Genomic DNA, 21,347 nt, shown 5'->3' with positions numbered 1-21,347 from the left:
TGCCCCAGTTGTCTGCTCTCTGTGTCCATTTGCTGTGTGTTCTTCTGTGACCGCTTCTCTCCTTATCAGCGGCACCGGGAATCTGTGTTTCTTTTTGTTGCATGATCTTGTTGTGTCAGCTTTCCGTGTGTGCAGCACCATTCCTGGGCAGGCTGCTCTTTCTTTGGCACTGGGCAGCTCTCTTTACGGGGTGTACTCCTTGCACACGGGTCTCCCCTACACAGGGAACACCCCTGCGTGGCAGGGCACTCCTTGCGTGCATCAGCACTGCACATGGGCCAGTTCCACACAGGTCAAGGAGGCCCAGGGTTTGAACTGTGGACCTCCCATGTGGTAGGCAGATGCCCTAACCACTGGGCCAAGCCCACTTCACTCTACTACAATCTACTTTCTCATGTTTTATAATATAAGTTTTCCTAATAAGAACCCCTGGGAAAAGTCAGTGTAGAAATAGTATCCAAATTTAAATCTAAACTCATTCTGAAAGTGAATTGACTGAAAGTGAATTGATTATCACGAGTTCTGAGTAATCTAGCACCCCTCTTTATAATCACCATTCATAGTGATGTATGTCCTTAAAATGATATTCTTTTTTTTTTAAAGGTATCAGTGGTTGAAAACCATTTGGCTGGATTGGAAGGCAGGGCATTGGCAGATATGTTTGATTTCCTGTCCAAAGAGCTGGTGAGACTGCAGGAAGAGAGGAGGATCCATGCCTTTGCGATGCTGGCAGAACGACAGCGGCGCATGAGAGAAGCCGAAGAGAGCGGTCGGCGCCAGGTGGAACAAAGGCGCCTGCGAGAGGAGGACCAGATATTTAAAGAGGCAAGTGGGGTAGCTGGGGGTATGGAGGCTGTCTGCAAGGAGGCAGATTTAGCCAAAGGAAACCCATAATGTGAGTGTTTTTCATTTTACTCAACAAGTATATATTGAATTCCTGTATTATATATAAATATATACAAGGCACTATGGAATGCATTGGAGAGAGAAAAAACCAGACATGGTCCCTTCTCTCCTGGAACTTCAATAATATGTACAACATACAAGAAAATATAGAATTAGAAAATGTTATGAGTGAAGAAAACACATGGGGCACAGTGAGAGACAGTGACACAGTTACTCTGGTTGCTGGGTGGAGAATAGGTAGGAGGGAGGGCAGTGTGGAAAGCCGGGGAAGGAGACTGTTGAAGTAATTTAGGCCAGAGTGAGAAACAGAGAAATCAAGTATGACTTCCAATTTCAGACTGAAGGCCCTGGAAAGATAGTGGTACTATTTTCTGAGGTGGGAAAGCTGAGAAAGGAATAGGTTTAGGGGCAGGGGCAGAATCAGGAGCTCAATTAGTTTTGAGACATCCAAGTAAAGGTGTATTTTGATACACTGACATACAAGATGATTTACAAGAGAGGTTCTGACTGAAGACATAAATTTGGGAGTTAGTGTAACAGGATGGTAAATGAAAAATTTTGACCAAGACACAATGGATATGAAATTTTAAAGTGACCAGGAGGGAAATTCAGAGGAAATTCTAGGAACCTGTATATATCTCAAAGCACTTTCACCCTCATCAAGAATATAAAAGGTCAAGTGTTGAAATGGGAGGGAATTTGTGAGGAAGAGATCTTTAAAAGGAGCAGTACTGTGAATAACCACCCTCCCCCACCCCCAAGAGGGAAGACAAGTGTACTTCCCTATGCTGTAGTCAAGAGAGGAGCTTCAAGAGGACTGCTTGGGGAGCTTAATATGTATTCTTTCAGTTAGGGGCCTGACCTCCTGGGAAATGGAGGGGAGGAGAGTGGGCTAGTTGGCTGCTTTGGAGGTAGGCACAGGAGAGGCTGCAGGGGTGGCCGGCACTCTAGGAATATCTGAGTCAAAGTTTATGTCAGAATTTCCCCTGGACCAGATGTGGGAAAGAGAAAGAGCCAGCCTGGAACTTAAAGTCCTGTCCAAGAGAGCTACCTGAATCGTTTATGTGATAGTTTTGTTTTCTGTAAGTTAAAAGAAAAAAAAAAACCCTACATCAATGTGGAGTCTTCTTATTTAGTCAGAGATCTTAATAATTTCCTGATTCCTATGAAATTAGGATTAATCCATGTACAGATTGCCCTCTGTACAATTTAAGAAGGTTAAGGTAATATATAGTCAAGTTTGGGTTTGTAACTTGAGTAGCAGATCATCTACAATGTATATCAGCCCATAATAATTCATATTCTAGGTTTCTATCATCTTAACCCATTGCTCCAAAGAGTCACTGAGATTTAATTGGCTCAGAAAGTTTTGTCAAACCAGAACTTACCACCATCTACCTAATATCATTAAGGAAAAACCAGCTAGGGATGAGAATAAAGGCAAAGGGGACAAGAGGAACTACTATGGTCAAAAACACCAAAAGGCAGAAACTAGTAAAAAACTCTGTAGGCAGGTATCTTCTATATGGGAATGATGCCAGAAAATGTTAGCTATGTCTAGGGAGGGCAAGAAAGCTTTAAGATGACCCTTCCAGCTGATTTAAAGACCATTTATATGAAGAATGTAGCCAGTCATTCAATAAACCCACAGATTCAAATACCACCCATTATTTTAATCCTCAGTCTCCTTCCTAAATTAAAATACAATTGTTCTTCTTCTTCCTTCCTCAAACCCCCTTCATAAGACTCTCTTGAAGATAAATATACTTGCACATAAATATACCAAAACACAAAATGTACATATTAGAAAAAATCTCATGTAGATATTGAGAGACTCAGATACAGAGAGTCATAGACTCATATTTCAATACTGTATGCACACACACAAAAACATATTCACAAATATAATCCAGTGTGCACAATAGTAGCAAATACAAGAAAGAACACACATAAACATACATATAGCCACCTATATATTTCCTTATTCACTCCTATGTACATATAAGCAGAAATATGTCCAGAAACTTACTCATTTATAAAGATACACATAAATACACATTATATATGTAGATATTGGTAAACCACATGAAACTTCCTTCCTCTGAATTATTATAAGACTCAGTTATCTAATTGTTTCATATAGATGCTTGGACTCCATGAGAACAGGGATATTATATATTCCTTTAGTGCCTTCCACGGTACCAGCATAGGTCCCTGTACATGCTATGCATTCAGAAAACTTTTTTTGGTTGATCGGTTTGTTGACACTGGTCATTGGGACTCTCCCAGAGGGAAGACATAGGAATTCAAGGGTATGGACAAGGTGTTAGAGGCAAATAAGTATCACTTACTCTGAGTCCTGCTGCAGTACCAGTTAAGATAGAAGTATGGAGTTGTTACTGAGTCCCAGGCATGTTCACAGATACAATATAATATTCAGATATGAAATAGAAAAGGGCTATACCCTCAAGAGTTCATGATTTGTTAAGATGGATCTATATAAAATGAAGAATGCTGCATTTGATGCTTATGATATTTAACTGTGTATTTACCTAGAAAACAGGTAAAACTAAACTATTGTTTATGGTTACATACTTAGGGAACAAAAATGTAGAGAAAAGCAAAGAAGCATTTACCATGAAAGTCATGAGAATAGAAAGGGACTGTGGTCAGGAAAAACCCACGGCATTATACTAGCTCTGGCTGTGGGGCTGCTGGCTTTACGCTAGTTAATTATATATACATTTATGTGCTCAGCACATTTCTTTATGTGTATTCTAGTTCATAATTTCAAGAAGCTTTAAAAAGAAACAGTTTATGGAAGATGTAGTAGTTAAATTAATTCACCGGAGACTAGGATCCTTTTAACTTTCTGATTTTCCATCCCTAAGGCACGGCCCTTGTGGAAATTTAAGATGGCCACTGGTGTTCCAGCCATTATATACCCATTCTTTGCTGAAAAGAGAAAAAGAATCTAGGTCTTGTCCTTAAGAATCCTTTCTGGAAGCTGCACATACCTGTTCTGCATCTATCTCCTTGGCGAGAACTTGGTCAAAGGACCATATCTAGCTCCTATGGGTATTAGGAAAGTAGTCTTTATTCAAGGCAATGACTTGCTCAGCTAAAATCCAGGATTTCTATTACTTATGAGGAAAGGGAGGAAGGATATTGGGAGATACATCATAATCTCTGCCACTGTTATGTAGTTTGACAGATCACACTGCTGGTAAGAACAGAGCTGGGATCTAAACCAGAGCTGTTGTTTTTTGTTTTTGTTTTGTTTTGTTTTTTCCTTGGTACTGGGGTTGGAGATCAAGCCTGGGACCTTGTATGTGGGAAACTGGCATTCAATCATTGAGCCAAATCAGCTCCCTTGAGTTGGTTTGTTCATTTGTTTGCTTGTTGTTTGTTTGTTTTTAGGAGGCACCAGGACCAAACCTGGGACCTCCCATGTGGGAAGCAGGCACCCACTTATTTGAGCCATATCTGCTCCTCAGCTATTGATTTTGAAGTCCATGATCTTCTTCCAATGCTGCATTGCCCATCCCTGAGAAAGGTCCATAATTCTAAAGAGGGCTAAGTGTGTGGCAGCTGCCCAGAACTAGTGGGTAGATGGATTAGAGAGATTCATTGAATGGGGGAAAAAGGGAGTGACAGTGAAGAGACTCTTGACTTAATGGATAAAATAGATGTGCTAAGAAAGTCAACCAAGGTGTAACTTTCTTGGTTTGTTTTCAATATCAATCCTGTTCTCAGTATGGGGATGTTTTTGTTTTGTACAGGTGATTAAAGTTCATCAAAGTACTGTAACCTCCTATCTAGAAGACATAATACTGAATACTGAAGAGAATACTGCAGAAGAACAAGCCAGAGCAGAAGTTGAGAAGATGGCTGAGGAAATCAATGACATTGCTTATGAATTGGAAAGCCGGTATGCCAAGAGAATTGGTTGTAAAATGGATAACCCATTTGCTTCCACTCACTTGTACTTTTCTCAGGAGCTTGAGGTAACACCACCATCAGGAAGTATATTCTTCAGTGTTCATTTTTTATTATCATAATTCTTTAGACGCCAACACATCTATACCTTTATAAATAGGGCATTGAGAACTGAATGCTTGATTATCCTCTGCAGTCTGGGTCACTTTTATATTACTTACTTTTCAAATACTCCAAAGCATGAAAGTAATGTGAATAAGGGTATGCAACACAGCAGAGTCACTGCAAGGTTTTGACTTCCATGCATGAGCTATACATCTAATATTCCCTTCTTGGCAGGCACAGTAAATGAAGGGCAGAGTCAAACAACACTTTTCATGGAGTTAATCAAGCTCACCAGCAATGTGATATTTCTGATCACTTTATCAAGGAAAAAGAGATGGTGAAATTTGAGGGGTGGAGCTCCTTACACAAGCTGGGAGGGTCTACGTATAAATTAGCAGTTCAAGTAAGACAACAAAGACATTGAAATAAACAGTTCATTTATTGTTTATTTTTAGTCGAACTGAGCTTCAGTCAGAGGAGATTGTTGCTGAGTTGGTTTATAGTTTCCTGATTCCAGAAGTGCAAAAGGAGTTTGTCAAAGAAAAAGGTAAACCAATGCAAATACTTCATTTCAGGATTTTCTTTTTCAATATCCCAGAGATTTAAAACTGAGCAGAGGTAAGGGGGAATTTCTGAAGGACAATAACTGAGTTTTCTTATTTCAGAGCTTGTTAAGTTCTCTTCATCCTGTCTGATTCCAGAAAACAATCATCTCAAGTATAAATAGAATGCAGTTTAAATAGCTTGACAGAGTGTAAAAATCCAAGCCTTCTTTAAAAGGAAGCTTATTTCTACAGTTTGCAGAATTGGTATACTTTATTTCTCCTTCTCTCCCTCCCTCCCTCCTTTCTTCAGTTCTTTTTTAAATATAATTTTCTGTTAGAGAAATTATAGGCTTACAGAAAAATCATGCTGGTTTCTTCTTCCTATTGTTCATTGCTAGTTTACAGAAACAGTATTGATTGTTGGGTATTGATTTTTTACCCCACCACTTGCTGCATTCATCTGTTAGCTCTAGGAGCTTTGTTGTGGATTTTTCAGGATTTTCTGCATATACGATATCATCTGAAAATAGGGAAAATTTGACTTCTTTCTTTCTAATTTGGATGCCTTTTCTATCTTTTTCTTGTCTAACTGCTCTGGCAAGATCTTCTAGTACAATGTGACAGTGGTAGAATGAGCATCTTGTCTTGTTCCTGATCTTAGAATGAAAACTTTCAGTCTTTTACCATTAAGTAGGATGTTAGCTCTGGGCTTTTCATATATGCCTTTTATCATGCTGAAGAAGTTGCCTTCTATTCCTAATCATCTAAGTGTTTTTATCTAGAATGGGTACTGTAAATAATTATATAGATGGGAGAAAGTAGGTTTATTTAATAAAGGGTTTTGGAACAACTGGCCTTCCATTCAGAGGAAAATAAACTAGAAACTCTACTTCAAATGATAAGCAGTAGCAGTGGTAGATTAAAAATCTTAGCAAATTTTGATATTACCAATAATAGGATAGGTAAAGTTGGGATTCCTGTTTTTTTAAGGAAAAGAACTTTTCATTTTTTTGGTTAAAAAAACAGGAAGCCCAAAAGCTGTAAAATAAACTAATTCTATAATTAAAAAGAAAATACTAGGAATTAAGTAAACTGAGAAATCCGAAATTATTTTTAAGTCAATAGACAAAATTATTTCAAAATAAAATATTTGCAATATACATACAGCTGATAAATATTTTTATCAATAATATAAAAAAATCCTTCCAAATGGATAACTAAAAGATATATGCCTAATATGGAAATGGGCATTTGGTATAAACAATTCAGAAAAGAACAAATGAAATTGATTAAATTATGAAAAGTTAAGAAAAAGAAATGATGTTGTGTTTTGTCAAATGCCTTTTCTGCATCAATTGAGATGATCGTGTGGCTTTTTCCTTCATTCTATTAATGTGGTATATTACATTAATTGATTTTCTTGTGTTGAATCAACCTTGCATACCAGAGATAAATGCCACTTGATCATGGTGTATAATTATTTTAATATGCTATTGGATTTGGTTTGCAAGTATTTTGTTAAGGATTTTTACATCTATATTCATAAGAGATAATGGTCTGTGGTTTTCTTTTCTTGAGGTATTTTTGTTTAGCTTTGGTATAAGGGTAATGTTGGCCTAGTAGAATAAGTTATGGAGTGTTCCTCCTCTTCAGTTTTTTGGGAGTTTGAACAGAATTGGAGTTGTCTTCTTGGAATGTTGGTAGAATTCGTCTGTGAAGCCACCTGGTCCTGGGCTCTTCTTTGTTGGGAGGTCTTTGGTTACTGATTCAATCTTTTTGCTAGTAATTCGTTTGTTGAGATCTTCTGTTTCTTATTAAGTCAGTGTAAGTAGTTTGTATGCTTCTAATGATTTGCCCATTTCATCTAGGTTATCTAATTTATCCGCCTAAAGTTGTTCATAGTATCCTGCTCTAGTCCTTTTATTTTAGCAGGGTCAGTAGTAATGTCCTTCTTTTCATCTCTTTTTTCTTTGATAGTCCTGTTTGCTCTTCTTTTCTAATTCTCCCAGTTTTCAGGTTATATCTTCGAATTGAAGTCTTTTTTAATGTAAGCATTTAGAACTATAAATTTCCCTCTCAGAACTGCCTTCATGGCATCCCATAAGTTTTGGTTGGTTGTATTTTCACTGTCATTCACCTCAAGAATTTTCCTAATTTCGCTTCTGATTTTTTCTCTCTTTTTTTTTGATTTTGAGAAGGAAAAATGGTTTATTGACGGCCGGCCTGCCGGACTCGGGAACTTCTGTTTGAATCCCGAGCCTGATTTTCTCTTTAATCCATTGGTTCTTTAAGAATATGTTGCTTAATTTCCACATATTGTGAATTTTCCCTTTTTCTCTTTGTTATTGATTTCTAGCTTCATTCCATTGTGGGCAGAGAATGTACATTGTATGATTTCATTATTTTTAAATTTATTGGGAAATGTTTTGTGATCCAATATATAGTCTATCCTGGATAATGATCCATGTGCATGTGAGAAGAATGTATATTCTGTTTTCATTGGGTACAGTGTTCTATATATGTCTTTTAGGTCTAGTTTTTTCAGTGTGTCATTCAGGCCCTGAATTTCTTTATTGATATTCTGACTGGATGTTCTATACATTATTGATAGTGGTATGTTAAAATCTTCTATTAATGTAGAACTGTCAATTACTCCCTTCAAGTCTGTCAGTATCCATATATTTTTGGGACTCTGCTCTTAGGTGCATATATATTTATAATTGTTACATCTTCCTTTTGAATTGCCCCTTTTATCAGTATGTAATGACCATCTTTGTCCCTTGTAACTGTTTTTTACTTGAAGTCTCTTTTTTTCCAATATCAGTATAGCCACCTCCACGCTCTCTTGGTTACTACTTGCATAGTGTTTATTTTTTCCAACCTTTCACCCTCAACCTACTTGTATCTTTGACATTAAGGTAAGTCTCTTGCAGACAGCATGTAATTGGGTCATGCTTTTTTATCCATTCTGTCAATCTCTGCCTTTTGACTGGAAAGTTTAATCAATTTATATTTAAAGTCACTATTGGTAATACAGGTCTTTCTTCTGCCATTTTGCTATTTAGACTCTGTAAGTCTTATACCTTTTTTTGTCCCTCATTTCCATTAATGCCTACATTTATATTTATGTGCTTTCTTGTGTTGTCCCATAGTGAGAGCCTTGACATTTCTATCTAGATATGTTTTTCATCTGTTTTCTTTGTGGTTACCATAGGGTTAAAATTTAACATCCTAAACATATAAAAATCATGTTTGGTTTGATATTGATTTCTTTTTTTTTTTTAAGATTTATTTATTTATTTATTTTCTCTGTGTCCATTCACTGTGTGTTCTTCTGTGTCCGCTTGTATTCTGGTCAGCAGCACCAGGAATCTGTGTCTCTTTTTGTTGCGTCAGCTATCCGTGTGTGCAGCGCCACTCCTGGGCAGGCTGCACTTTTTTCACACGGGGCAGCTCTCCTTACAGGGTGCACTCCTTGCTCATGGGGTTCCCCTACGCGGGGGACACCCCTGTGTGGCATGGCGTTCCTTCCGTGCATCAGCCCTGTGTGTGGGCCAACTCACCACATAGGTCAGGAGGCCCTGGGTTTGAACCCTGGACCTCCCATGTGATAGGCAGACACTCTATCAGTTGGGCCAAATCCGCTTCCCCAATTTGATTTCAATATCATACACATATATTTTTCCTATACTCCTCTACCCACCCCCACCTTTTTTTTTGTTATGGTTACCTCTTATGTCTTTGTGTACTGTATGTCCAAAATCACAGATTTATCATTACTTTTTATGCATTTGCTTTTTAGCACCTGTAGGAAGAAATGGAGTTACAGACCAAACAATACAATGCAATAGTACTGACATTTATAATTTATGCAAATTATTACCTTTACTAGCGGTCTTTATTTCTTTATGCTGCTTTGAACTACTGTCTAGCGTCCTTTCCTTTTAGTCTGAAGAACTATCTTTAGCATTGCTAATAGGGCAAGTCTAGTGGTGATGAACTCCCTTAGCTTTTGGTTATCTGGGAATGTCTTAAAATCTCCTGCATTTTTGAAATAAAGTATGCTAAATATAAAACTCTTAGATGGCAGTTGTTCTTTTGCTGCACTTTATAAGTATTCAAACCACTGCCTTCTTGCCTCCATGGTCTCTGATGAGAAATCAGCACTCAATCTAATTGGAGCTCCCTTGTATGTAACAAGTTGTTTTTCCTTTCACCTTTCAGAATTCTTTGTCCTTTGCATTTGATAGTGTGATCAGTACATGACAAGGTGTATTGTTCTTCAAGTTTATCCTGTTTGGTGTTCTCTGGGCTTTTTGGAACTGTGTATTCATCTCTTCTGTTAATTTTGGGAACTTCTTTGTCATTATTTCTTTGAATATTCCTTCTGCCCATTTCTTTTATTTTTTCTCCTTCTGGGTCTCCCATAATACATATATTATTATGTTTGATGGTGTCCCAGAAGTCTCTTAGGCTATTTTCACTTTTTGTAATTCTTTTTTCTTTCTGCTCCTTACCCTCATTTCAACGGTCTTATCTTCAGGTTTACTACTTTTTTCTTCTGCCAGCTCCAATCTGCTGTTAAAACCCTCCTGGTAAATTTTCATTTCACTTATTGTGGTCCTCTAGTAGTTTGGTTTTTAAAATTCCTTTCTATTTAGATTTTCAAATTGCTCATTCATTGTTTTCCTCATATCCTTTAGTTCTTTCTCTGTGTTTTCCTTTGTCTCCTTAAGCATTTTTAAGATCATTTTTTAAAAGACTTTCTTTCAATGTAAACAAGCTGATATCTGAATAGCACAGAATCTACTGTACTTCTTACTGCTTTTTACTTGCTCTATGACTTTGGGTAAATCACCTAATCTCTCCATGACTCAGTTTCCTCATCTGAAAATGGGAGTATTAATAGTACACTCTTTTCAGGTTGTGGAGAGGATTAAAGGAATAATTCTATGTCAACTGCTTTAAACAATGCCTGGCACAAATTAAGAGCTCAGCAAATGCCAAGTGTTAACATCTTCATTGTTATTATTATTACTCCTTTCCAAAGGCTTAGATGCTTTGTATAGTTTGCAGTTTGGAGCCTTGATAATATATATTTTTAGCATAAGGAGCTAGGGCTACTCTCTAAAGCCCTGTGTTCAGAAACTCATCTATCAATAACGACGTCCACATTAGGGATTAAGGCTCTAGAAAAAGGAGTATGAGACAAGGTCTTTACCTTTAACTCACAATCTACATAGAAAACAAAATGTAACTCACAAGAAGTACTTCGATGCTGAAGGGGCTGGTACAAACTCAGATATGGTAAATGTGGGCTGACAAAATTGGAGGAGACTTCCTGGAGGAGCTGGGCCTTCAGCAGAGCTTTACAAAAGTATAGCAGTTGGAGTGTAGGCATCCCAGGTGAGGGAAACTGCTGAGGCATACGGCTCATGGCAAGCTTTGTGGGGAGGAGAATGACCTGATTAAAATAGTATGAGCAGGGGGAACAGTAAGAAATCAGGTTTGGGTTTATTTTATTTTTAGAAGGTGTCCTTCCAAGGCAGATAACAGGTAATTTTTATTAACCCTACCAGCCCCAAGTCAGAGAATATGTGATTTGCAAAATAATAACTTTTATCCCTGCACTCCCAAAAGCCTTGGGAATGGTTTCATTGAGACTTTCAGAGTAAAAATATTTCTGTCACTTTGGCACAGTGAGGAATGCACAGCGGAAGCATATTCTTGCAGCCCATCAAATCATCCATGGAAACACAGAAGCTATGATCTTAAAGAAATTTGCTGAGCATCAGCAAGATGAGATCTCAGACACTGACAAGTTACATGAGGAAGTAACTCAAAATGAGGAAAATCAATAAGGTGAGTTTGATTTTTTTTCCTGAAAGTAGAGAGAGGAGGCAAAACAGCATCATTCAACTTTGTGCTATATATACTAACAATCACAATGTAAAAAGCTTATCTTTTATTCAGGAAAATGAAGCATTCCCACATAAATTGGCACACTTAATCTAGGTTCTGGAGTCTGCTATTAACATTATTAGAGAATAGAATTGATTATAGCAATTGAATTCCTGTGATCCAGAAAACAGGTCTTTAGCTGATTTTTATGGGACTGAACTCCATCTCAAATAAGGTTACAGAAGTGTCAGAGTTATAAAAAGCTTGTTCTTATGGAGGGAGACAAGGTATGCACTAGTGCATTGTGCTGGTTGTAAGCATAGACAAGGCACAAAGCCTGCCCTGTTCCTTCTGCAGTTCCTACTAGGGGTTGGTCTTAGACTCTGAACATTCATACTCACAAGACTAACATAGTCCACCTTTGGTATCAATTTACTCAGGAAGATATAAGACAGGAACCAAAGCTTGCCAGCAGGACAGCCTCAAGCATTTCTCTTCATGCCACAGTCCACACAGAACACCTAGCTATTTTCTATAGCCTACAGGTTACAAAGCTCAGGTGCAAGGGAAAGAGATTCTCATTAGTTGGATGTAGGAGCCACCCTGCCTAGAAGTCTCATGCCCCAGGAGCTAGTATCTCTTACAATAATTCCAAAGGCATTTCTTCCAGGGTCCCCACAATGGACTCTCAGTTACAAAAGTCAGCAAACTCAGGAAAGCTCAGAGCTATGACCTCCTATTAGGTATTAATAGTTCATTTATAATTCCCCTCACTCTAGATGCAGTTTACCAATTGAGGGGCATTTTTACCTTAAATTATGTTGTTTAGGAAGATAGTTGGCATCTTATGAGGTTACTAGAAGAACATATCTAGAAAGTCCATTGAAAGAAAAAATGTCATGCAGAAGAGGAAAGAGAGTCAACCATTTGTTATGCCCTCTCCCTTAACCCTTCCACGGGGAGACATATCTTCCACCAGTATGGCCGGAGAATGTACTAACTGTCACGGTTAGGGGAGGCACCAAGGATCATGGAAAAATTATTTCCTGCCATTCAGTTGGTTTGGGTCTTGGCCAGCTCTACCACTAATAACAGTGTATAATCTCATTTGAGGTTTGTTTGTGCACTTGTGCCCAAGAAACCCTTTTCAGGGGAATCTATCTGTGGTTGAGACTTTAAATCCCAATCAAAGGAGATATTGAAAGGAAGGTTGAGGGAAGTAGATGTGGCTCAAGTGATACAGCTTCCACCTACCATATGAGAGGAACTGGGTTCAATCCCTGGGACCTCCTGGTGAAAAAGAAGAAGAGAAAGTATGCCTGCATGGCAAGCCAGTGCCCGCACAAGTGCCGGCATGAGTGCCTGCGCGAGTGTCTGCACAAGTGCCTGCATGGTTAGCCAATGCGCCACGCAAGTGAGTCATGCAGCAAGATGATGACACACAAAAGAGAGACAAGGGGAGAGTCAAGGTGAAGCACAGCAGAAACCAGGAACTGAGGTGGCACAAATGACAGGGAACCTCTCTCCCCATCAGCGGTCTTCAGGATCAAATCCCAGTGAATCCTAGAGGAGACAAAATGAAAAGAGAAGACAACACAGACAGCAAAAATAGCAGGGTGGGAGGAGGGGCGGGGGACGAATAAATAAATAAATAAATCTTTTTTTTAAAAAAAGGAAGAAAGGTTGAGATAAGGGGGAATTTAAAAAAGAGAGCAGAGAGGAAACTGATTTAGACTGTAAATTATAGCAGAAAAGCTTCTGTTTTTAATTAATAATGGAATAGCCTTTGAAATCATTAAATATATAAACTATGGTTAATACATTTATTTATGAGTAAACAAAATAATGTTAATTTAGGGACCAAAGCATTTTGTGTACCTTATTATTGTGATAAAAATTACCCTTAGTGCTGGGGTAGTCATTTTTCTTACATGCAAATTTAATGAGATTAATAACTTTCACAGTTTGAATTGAATACATCTATGTTTATTTCTGAGTATAATACCCTATTCCATAACATCCATAGTGACTTATGACATAATCATAGGAATGCTAAAATGATTTTAACTTTTATACTTAATGAAAGTAAAATACTTTTCATTAAAACCTATGTAAAGCATATATGGTCATTATAAAATTGAGTTGTCAAAAAAAACCCACCCTAGTTGCCAGATTAGCTACAAATAATCAGCAAAGATCAACCAATAAAATAATAAAGTATTTTTGTTAATACATTATTAAGAGGTTAGAACGTGATGCTTAGTTGTCTCTAAATATACATTCCTCTCTCTTCCTTCTCACAGAAAAAGAATAAAAGAAACTATATGAGATTATTTAATAATGCTTAGGAAAAGGGGCAGTTGGCATGGACCAGTGATTCAAAAAATACTTTTAAATCAGCTTGAAGGCAATAGAGAGAGCTAATTAAAATAGTAGATTTCTGGGCCAAAATCTAGGAGAAGACAGAAATTAAGAGAGTTGAATCTGGCACTTGAAGCCATTTTTCCCTGTGAGAATATACTATTTCTATAAAATGTGGCTAACAGGCTGAACAATAATTTTAAAAGCTTTGCAAGACTGGGGAACACAGTTGAGGCCCTGGTCAACTGTCTCCATTTGATATGTTCCAATATTAAGGATTACCTTGAAGTAAACTTCCCTTACATAGACTACCGCTTAGCTTCTAATTATCTGGATGATCCAGAAAAAACTCAATCCCTAAACATGAATTTAGGAGATCCTTGATTGCTCCCAGGAGCTGTGAGAAACAAAACTTAAATTCTCATTGAAGAAAGTTTAGACCTCAAATTATTTTCAAAATTCTTCATAAACTATTCCCCCAAACACAATCAAAGAGATCCAGGAACATAAGGAAGCATGATAATTGAACAAGCAGCAGCAGAAATAACAGATGATAGAAAGTTATTAAATACACACTTTAAAATAACTATGTTTACAATGTTCAATGAGATGAAAGTCATATTAAAATTTTCAAGAGAAATAGGAACAAAGAAAAGATATGGCAGATTATGAAGAAAAATACAATAGGAAGGTAGGAAGATGGCAGAGTAGGACACTCCAAGAATCAGTCTCTCTACCAGAACAATAATTAAATAGGCAGGAACTGTCTGAATCAACTATTTCACAATGCTATAGTCCAATAGAACACTGCACAGCATCACGATAAAGGAGGGAGAGAGAGGATGGTAATTGCTCTCTCTGCATGGCAGTTATCCACTCTCACAGCAGGTCACATTGGGGTCTGGCCAGTGGTGTAGATAGCTGATGGCAGAAAGGAACAAAAAAAAATATGCTTCTTCAAGATCTAGGGTGGGCATGGACCAACTGATCATGGTGTATGATTAGCAACTTCAGATCACTAAGGACCTGGCTCTGAGGGTGGTCATTGTTCCAACCTACCCTGGACAAGGGCAGAAGAGGAAATTTAAAGATGGTATGCTTCCTCAGGGCTGCAGAGGACAGTTGAAGGGCTGTATTTTCTGGGCAGGTCAAGAAAGCACAGCTTTCAGGACCCATGGAAGAAACTCCTGATGCCCTTCCTGACCCCTCCCTCATTCCCTCTCCAGGGCAGTTTGGAAGCAGCTGGTTCTCCCTTGATGGGTCCCTGGCATTGTCCTTGTTCCAGCTAGTAAAACTGACTTGGCAAACTCCTTTGCAGTGTGAATGCCCCCCCTGCCCCCGCCCCCCCCCACACACACACATACATACCCAGAATTTGCAATACAGGCAAAATGAGCTTGGGACAATGAAAGCAGTGTGAAAAACAAATAAGGCACATGGCCGGGGCAAAGACTTACTTGCTTTAAGTCCAGCAGTGGAAAACCCAGGAGAGGGAGAAAGTCTGTCTCCAGGGAAGTATAGGGGGCACTCAAACTCCTTGCAACAGGGCAATTACAAAGCCACTAGCAACATAAGCCTAGGATAAGACATGGGCCCACAAAAAGACAGAGAGAACCCTGCACTTTGCATTCACCTTGGACAGAAATTCCTGATAGGAGGGCTGACATTCAAGAAAACCTCTGTCATATCACCAGCTGGTAACAAGGTCAAGAAAAAAAAAAAAATACAAACCAGATGTCTTAGGGAATAAATCCCAGAGTTAACATTTTAAAATATTAAAATGTGCAATGAAAGAATACAAGACTAAGAAACAGGAAATGATGGCCCAGCCAAAGGAAGAGAATAAAAATCCAGAAAATACCTAGGAAAAAGATAAGAATGTGGACATACTGAACAAAGTCTTTTAAAAAATGATCTTAAAAATGCTTAAAGGGAAGAGGATGTGGCTCAAGTGATCGGGCCTCCACCTACCATATGGAAGGACCCAGATTCAATCCCTGGGGCCTCCTGGTGAAAAAGAAGAGAAAGCATGCCTGCATGGCAAGCCAGTGCCTGCATAGTGAGCCAAGCGCCTGCACAGCGAGCCAGGTGCCTGTGTGGTGAGCCGAGTACCAGTGCCCATGTGCCAAGCTGAGTGCCCGTGTGGTGAGCTAAGTGCCTGTGCAAGAGCCTACATGGTGATCCAGTGTCTGCGCAGTGAGTCATTGCCTGTGTGGTGAGCCAAGTGCCTGTGCAGCAAGCCGAGTGCCTGCACAATGAGCCAGCGCAAGTGAAATACACAGCAAGATGATGATGCAACCAAAGAGAGACTAAAGGGAGAGTCAAGGTAAAGCGCAGCAGAGACCAAGAACTGAGGTGGCACAATTGACAGGGAACCTCTCTCCACATCAGAGGCCCCCAAGATCAAATGCCGGTGAATCCTAGAGGAGAAATACAAGAAGAGAAGACCAAAAAAAAAATACAGACGATCACACAGTAGATGGACACCGACAGCAAAAACAGCCGGGGGGGGGGGGGGGGGGGAGGAGAAGAAAAAAGTGCTTAAGGAGATTAGGAAAATATAGAGAAAGAATTAAAGGACATGAGGAAAACAGTGAATGAGCAATATGAGAATCTAAATAAAGAGATAGAAAATTTAAAATGGAACTACTGAGTTGAAGACCACATCTGTAATGAAAAATTCCCAGGAGGGTCTCAAGAGCAAAATGAAGGTGATATATATAAGAAAGAATCAGCAAACTTAAAGACAATACAATTGAAATGAGCTAGGCAGAGGAGCAAAAAGAAAAAAGAATTATAAAAAGCAAAAATAGCCTAAGAGAATTCTGGGATACCATCAAACATACCAATATATGCATTATAGTAGCCCCAGAAGGGGAGGAAGGAAGGAAGGAAGGAAGAGAAGGAGAGAGGGAGGGAGACAGGGAGGGATGGAAAGGAAGAGAGAAGCAGAAAGAATATTCAAATAAATAATAACAAAGAAGTTCCCAAACTTAATAAAAGAGATGAATATGCACATCCAAAAGCCCAGAGAACACCAAACAGGATAAACTTGAAGGAAAATATACCCCATCATGTATTGATCAAACTGTGATATATATAGGACAAAGAGAGAGTTCTGAAAGCTGCAAGAGAAAAGCAACATGTTACATACAAGGGAGTTCCAATTAGATTAAGTGACTATTTCTCATCAGAGACCATGGAGACAAAATGGCAATAGATTGAAATACTTAAAGTGCTGATATAAAACAATTGGCAACCAAGAATCTTACGTTCAGTGAGACTTTCTTTTAAAATTGAGAGATTATTACACCTGATTTTGAAAAAAAAAACTACTGTGTCTCCCCATATAGTGAATCCAAGTTTCAACTTCAGAAAAATGCAAAAAAGAGTGACAAAAAACAGCAGGTGGTGGCTGGTTTGGTATGAAAGCTCCAGAATTGACAGATGAACTTAAAAATTATCTCAAAACACTGAAGATGAGAGCTAGCATAGACCCAAAATGATTTTACAAGAAAAATGATAGAGATGGCTTCCCCAGGTATTTCCAGATTGGAACCTTTGTTGACAATCCAGCTGACTTCTACCATTCAAGAATTCCCAAGAAGCAAAGAAAAGAACTGTTGTGGAAGAACTGCTGACTGATTCTGAGTTCAGAAGGTATAACCAAAGGAAATACTCAGATATCATAGCTGAAAGAGCAGCAAATGCAGCAGGAAAGAAAGTCCAAAAGAAGAAGAAATCTCACAACTAAGTTTCACCAAGCAAACCACAATATTTTATATCTCCCTTCGTTTATTTACTAAAGATGTTTTAAAAACTAACACCATCACATCAGTTAATTTGAAGAAGACTGGCCCTGTGTATATAGGGATTTCTGTTTGGAAAAAGTTGATTTGAGAGATGATCACTCAGGCTTTAGATCTTAAGGGGAAAAAAAAGTAAAGGAACCTTAACAGTTTTAAGTTAATTAACATTTTTGTAAAATTTTCCACTTTTGGTTAAAGAAAATTGAATTAAAAGATATTTGGAAAGTATAAACTTTGCTAGCATGTTCAAATAACCTTTAAAAATACAATCATAGATACATAAACAATATTGTAATAAAAAAATAAAGTAAAATTGAGAGACAAATTAAGACATTCCTAGATAGATAAAGCTGAGGGAGTTCATCACACTAGACCTGCCCGACAAAGAAGGTTAAAGGGAATTCTTCAGACTGAGAAGAAAAAACACTAGACAGTGGTTGAAAGTGGCATAAAGAAATAAAACTCTTGTAAAGAGTAAATACAAAATACAATATTGTATTTTTTTTATATTTAACTCCACTTCTTACTTTTTACAGATGTTAAAATGCAAATCCATAAAAGGGAATGATAAATCTATTGTTTTGGACATATAATGTACAAAGATATAATTTGTAACAAGTATAAAAAGGTGAGGGGATGGAGGAGTATAGGAACTGTGCATGTGTATGCTATTGAAGTCAAGTTAGCATCAAATCAAATATGATTTTTATAGATTTAGGACGTAAAACTTTAACTCTGTGGAAAACACAAGGAAAATATATTTAAAATATATCCACATGAAATGAGAAGGGACTCAATATGGTACAATTTAAAAATCAAATAAATATGAAAGTAGTCACTAATGGAAAAATAGAGTGACAAAAAAAGGTATAAGACCTACAAAGACTAAATAGCAAAATGACAGAAGAAAGTCCTGCCTTATTAGTAGTGACATTAAATGTAAATGGATTAAATTCTCCAGTCAAAAGGCAGAGATTGAAAGCAGGCTGGATAAAAAGCTTAATCCAATTATATGCTGTCTACAAGAGACTCACCTTAAATTTAAAGAAACAAGTGGATTGGAAGTGAAAGGATGGAAAAAACATACCATGCAAGTAGTAGCCAAAAGAGAACTGGAGTAGCTATAGTAATATCAGATAAAATAGACTTTAACTCATAAACAGTTGTAAAGGACAAAAACAGCCCTTATACAGAGATAAAGGGGTCAATTCAACAAGGAGATGTAACAATCATAAATATATGGGCACCTAACAGCAGAGCCCCAAATATATTTAGTAAATGCTGACAGATTTGAAGGGAGAAATTGACAGTTCTACGTTAATAGTGAGGGACTTTAATATACCACTTTCAATAATGGAGAAAACATCTAGACAGAAGATCAACAAGGAAATATAGACCTGAATGGTACTATAAGCCAACTAGACATAATAGACATATATAGAACACTTCACTCAACAACAGAATATTCATTCTTCTCAAGTACACATGGATCATTCTTCAGGATAGATCATATATTATCTATCTCAACAAAATAAAAAAATTGAAATCATAATTGAATCTCCATAGCAAGTGGAATTAAGATAGAAATCAATAACAGAATGAGAAATGCAAAAAATACAAATATATGGAAATTAAACAAATGAGCTCTTAAACAATCAGTAGGTAAAAGAGGAAATCATAAGGGAAATGAAGAAATATCTTGAGGTGAAAGGAAATGTAATGGCAACATATCAAAACTCATGGAATGCAGCAAAGGCAAAGCTGAGGAGAAATTTATAGCTATAAATGCTTACATTTTTTAAAAAAGAAAGATTTCAAATCAGAAACCTATCCTCAAAACTGGAAGAACTAGAAAAAGAAGAACAAACTAAACCCAAAGTAAGCAGAAGAATGGAAACAACAAAGATTAGAATGGAGATAAATGAAATAGAAAACAAACAATAGAGAGAATCAACAAAAGCAGAAGTTGGTACTTTGAAAAGATAGATAAAATTGTTACACCTTTAGCTAGACTGACAAAAAAAAGAGAGTGAATACCAATACCAAAAATCAGAAATGAAAAGGGAGACATTATTGCCAATACCACTGAAGTAAAAAGGACTATAAGAAGATACTCTGAACAAATCATGCCAATAAGTTAGATAATATGGATAAAATGAACAAATTCTTAGAAGCACACAAACTACCTACATTGATTCAATAAGAAATAGAAGATCTCAACAAACCAGTTAGTGGTAGAGATTGAATCAGTAACCAACAACCTCCCAACAAAGAAAAGCCCAGGACCAGATGGCTTCAGAGGGGAAGAAAACAGAATCCAGCAGAGCTTTTTTAAAATCTGTGAGAGCTGGAATGGTGGATTGGGATATAGAGAAACCCATACATAAGGCACTTACAATACTAGGAATAGAAGAAAACTTCCTCAACATGATAAAGGGCATATATGGAAAGCCCATAGCTAATACCCTACTTAATGGTGAAAGATTTCCCTTTAAGATCAGGAACTAGACAAGGATGTTCACTATCACTACTGTTATTCAACATTGTACTGGAAGTTCTAGCTAGAGCAATTAGGAAAGAAAAGAAATCAAAGGCATCCAAATTAGAAAGAAGAAAAAATATCCCTATTTACAGATGACATGATCCTATATATAGAAAATCCAGAAAAATCCACAACAAAGCTCCTGGAGTTAGTAAATGAGTTCAGAAAAGCGGCGGGGTACAAGATCAACACCCCCAAATTAGTAGCATTTCTATACACTAGAAATGAACAATCAGAAGAATAAATCAAGAAAAAAAATTCTGTTCACAATAGCAGCTAAAAGAATCAATATCTAGGAATAAATCTAACCAAAGACAGAAAGGACTTGTCCATGGAAAACTACATTGCTAAAAGAAATCAAGGAATACTTAAATAAATGGAAGGACATTCTGTGCTCATGGATTGGATGACTAAGTATTGTTAAGTTGTCAATTCTACCCAAAGAGATTGATAGATTCAACCCAATCCCAATCAAAATTCTAACAAACTTTTTTGCAGAAGTGGAAAAGCCAGTTATCAAATTTATTTGGAAGAGTAAGGGATCCCAAATAGCCAAACTCCTCTTGACAAAGAAGAACAAAGTTGGAGGACTCACCATTCCTAATCCTAAAACTTTTTACAAAGCTCCAGCAACCAATCAGCATGGTACTGACACAAAAACAGACATATAGACTAATGGAATTGAATTGAGAGCTCAGAAATCAACCCTCATATTTATGGCCAACTAATACTTAATTATGGGGCAAAGACCACCCAAATGGGAAAGAATAGACTCTCTGACAAATGGTGCTGGAAACAGTGGAACTCCCTTTCCTAAACAAACAAACAATTAACAACAAAAACAACAACAAAAAACAGAAGGTAGATCCCTACCTGACACCATATACAGAACTCAACTCAAAATGCATCTAAGACCTAAAAATAAGAGTCAGAATTATAGAACTCCCAGAAGAAAACATAGGGAAGCATTTCAGAACCTTGTGTTAGGCATTGCTTTCTTAGACTTTACACCCAAAACACAAGCAACAAAAAATAAGATAGATAAATGGGACCTCCTGAAAATTAAAAACTTTTGTGCCTCAAGGGACTTTATTGTAAAATTAAAACAGCAAAGGAAGAAAAGATTTGGAAACCACATATGCAATAAGGATTAATATCCAGAATATGTAAAGATATCCTGAACTCAACAACAATAACACATTTTAAAATTGGGCAAAAGACTCGAATAGACATTTTTCT

The 21,347-nt window shown here is 37.4% G+C and overlaps 1 protein-coding gene across 3 annotated transcripts in view; it reads left to right on the top strand.

Moving 5' to 3' along the window:
• Positions 1–21,347, top strand: part of CFAP91 (cilia and flagella associated protein 91) — a 115,613-nt gene that overhangs the window by 76,072 nt on the left and 18,194 nt on the right. For all 3 annotated transcript variants that reach the window (XR_009185547.1, XM_004480770.4, XM_023585296.2), the window contains exons 14-17: positions 604–825; positions 4,689–4,837; positions 5,406–5,497; positions 11,196–11,357. Coding sequence is in view for 2 of the 3 variants with exons in the window: in XM_004480770.4 (XP_004480827.2) it covers positions 604–825; positions 4,689–4,837; positions 5,406–5,497; positions 11,196–11,356 (624 nt within the window). In the remaining variant the exon portion in view is untranslated. The remainder of the gene's footprint in view (positions 1–603; positions 826–4,688; positions 4,838–5,405; positions 5,498–11,195; positions 11,358–21,347) is intronic.

This window comes from Dasypus novemcinctus, chromosome 4, assembly GCF_030445035.2.
Source record: "Dasypus novemcinctus isolate mDasNov1 chromosome 4, mDasNov1.1.hap2, whole genome shotgun sequence".
NCBI classification, from domain to species: Eukaryota; Metazoa; Chordata; class Mammalia; order Cingulata; family Dasypodidae; genus Dasypus; species Dasypus novemcinctus.
Note: the sequence above shows the minus strand (reverse complement) of the source record. Positions and strands in the feature narration are given on the sequence as shown.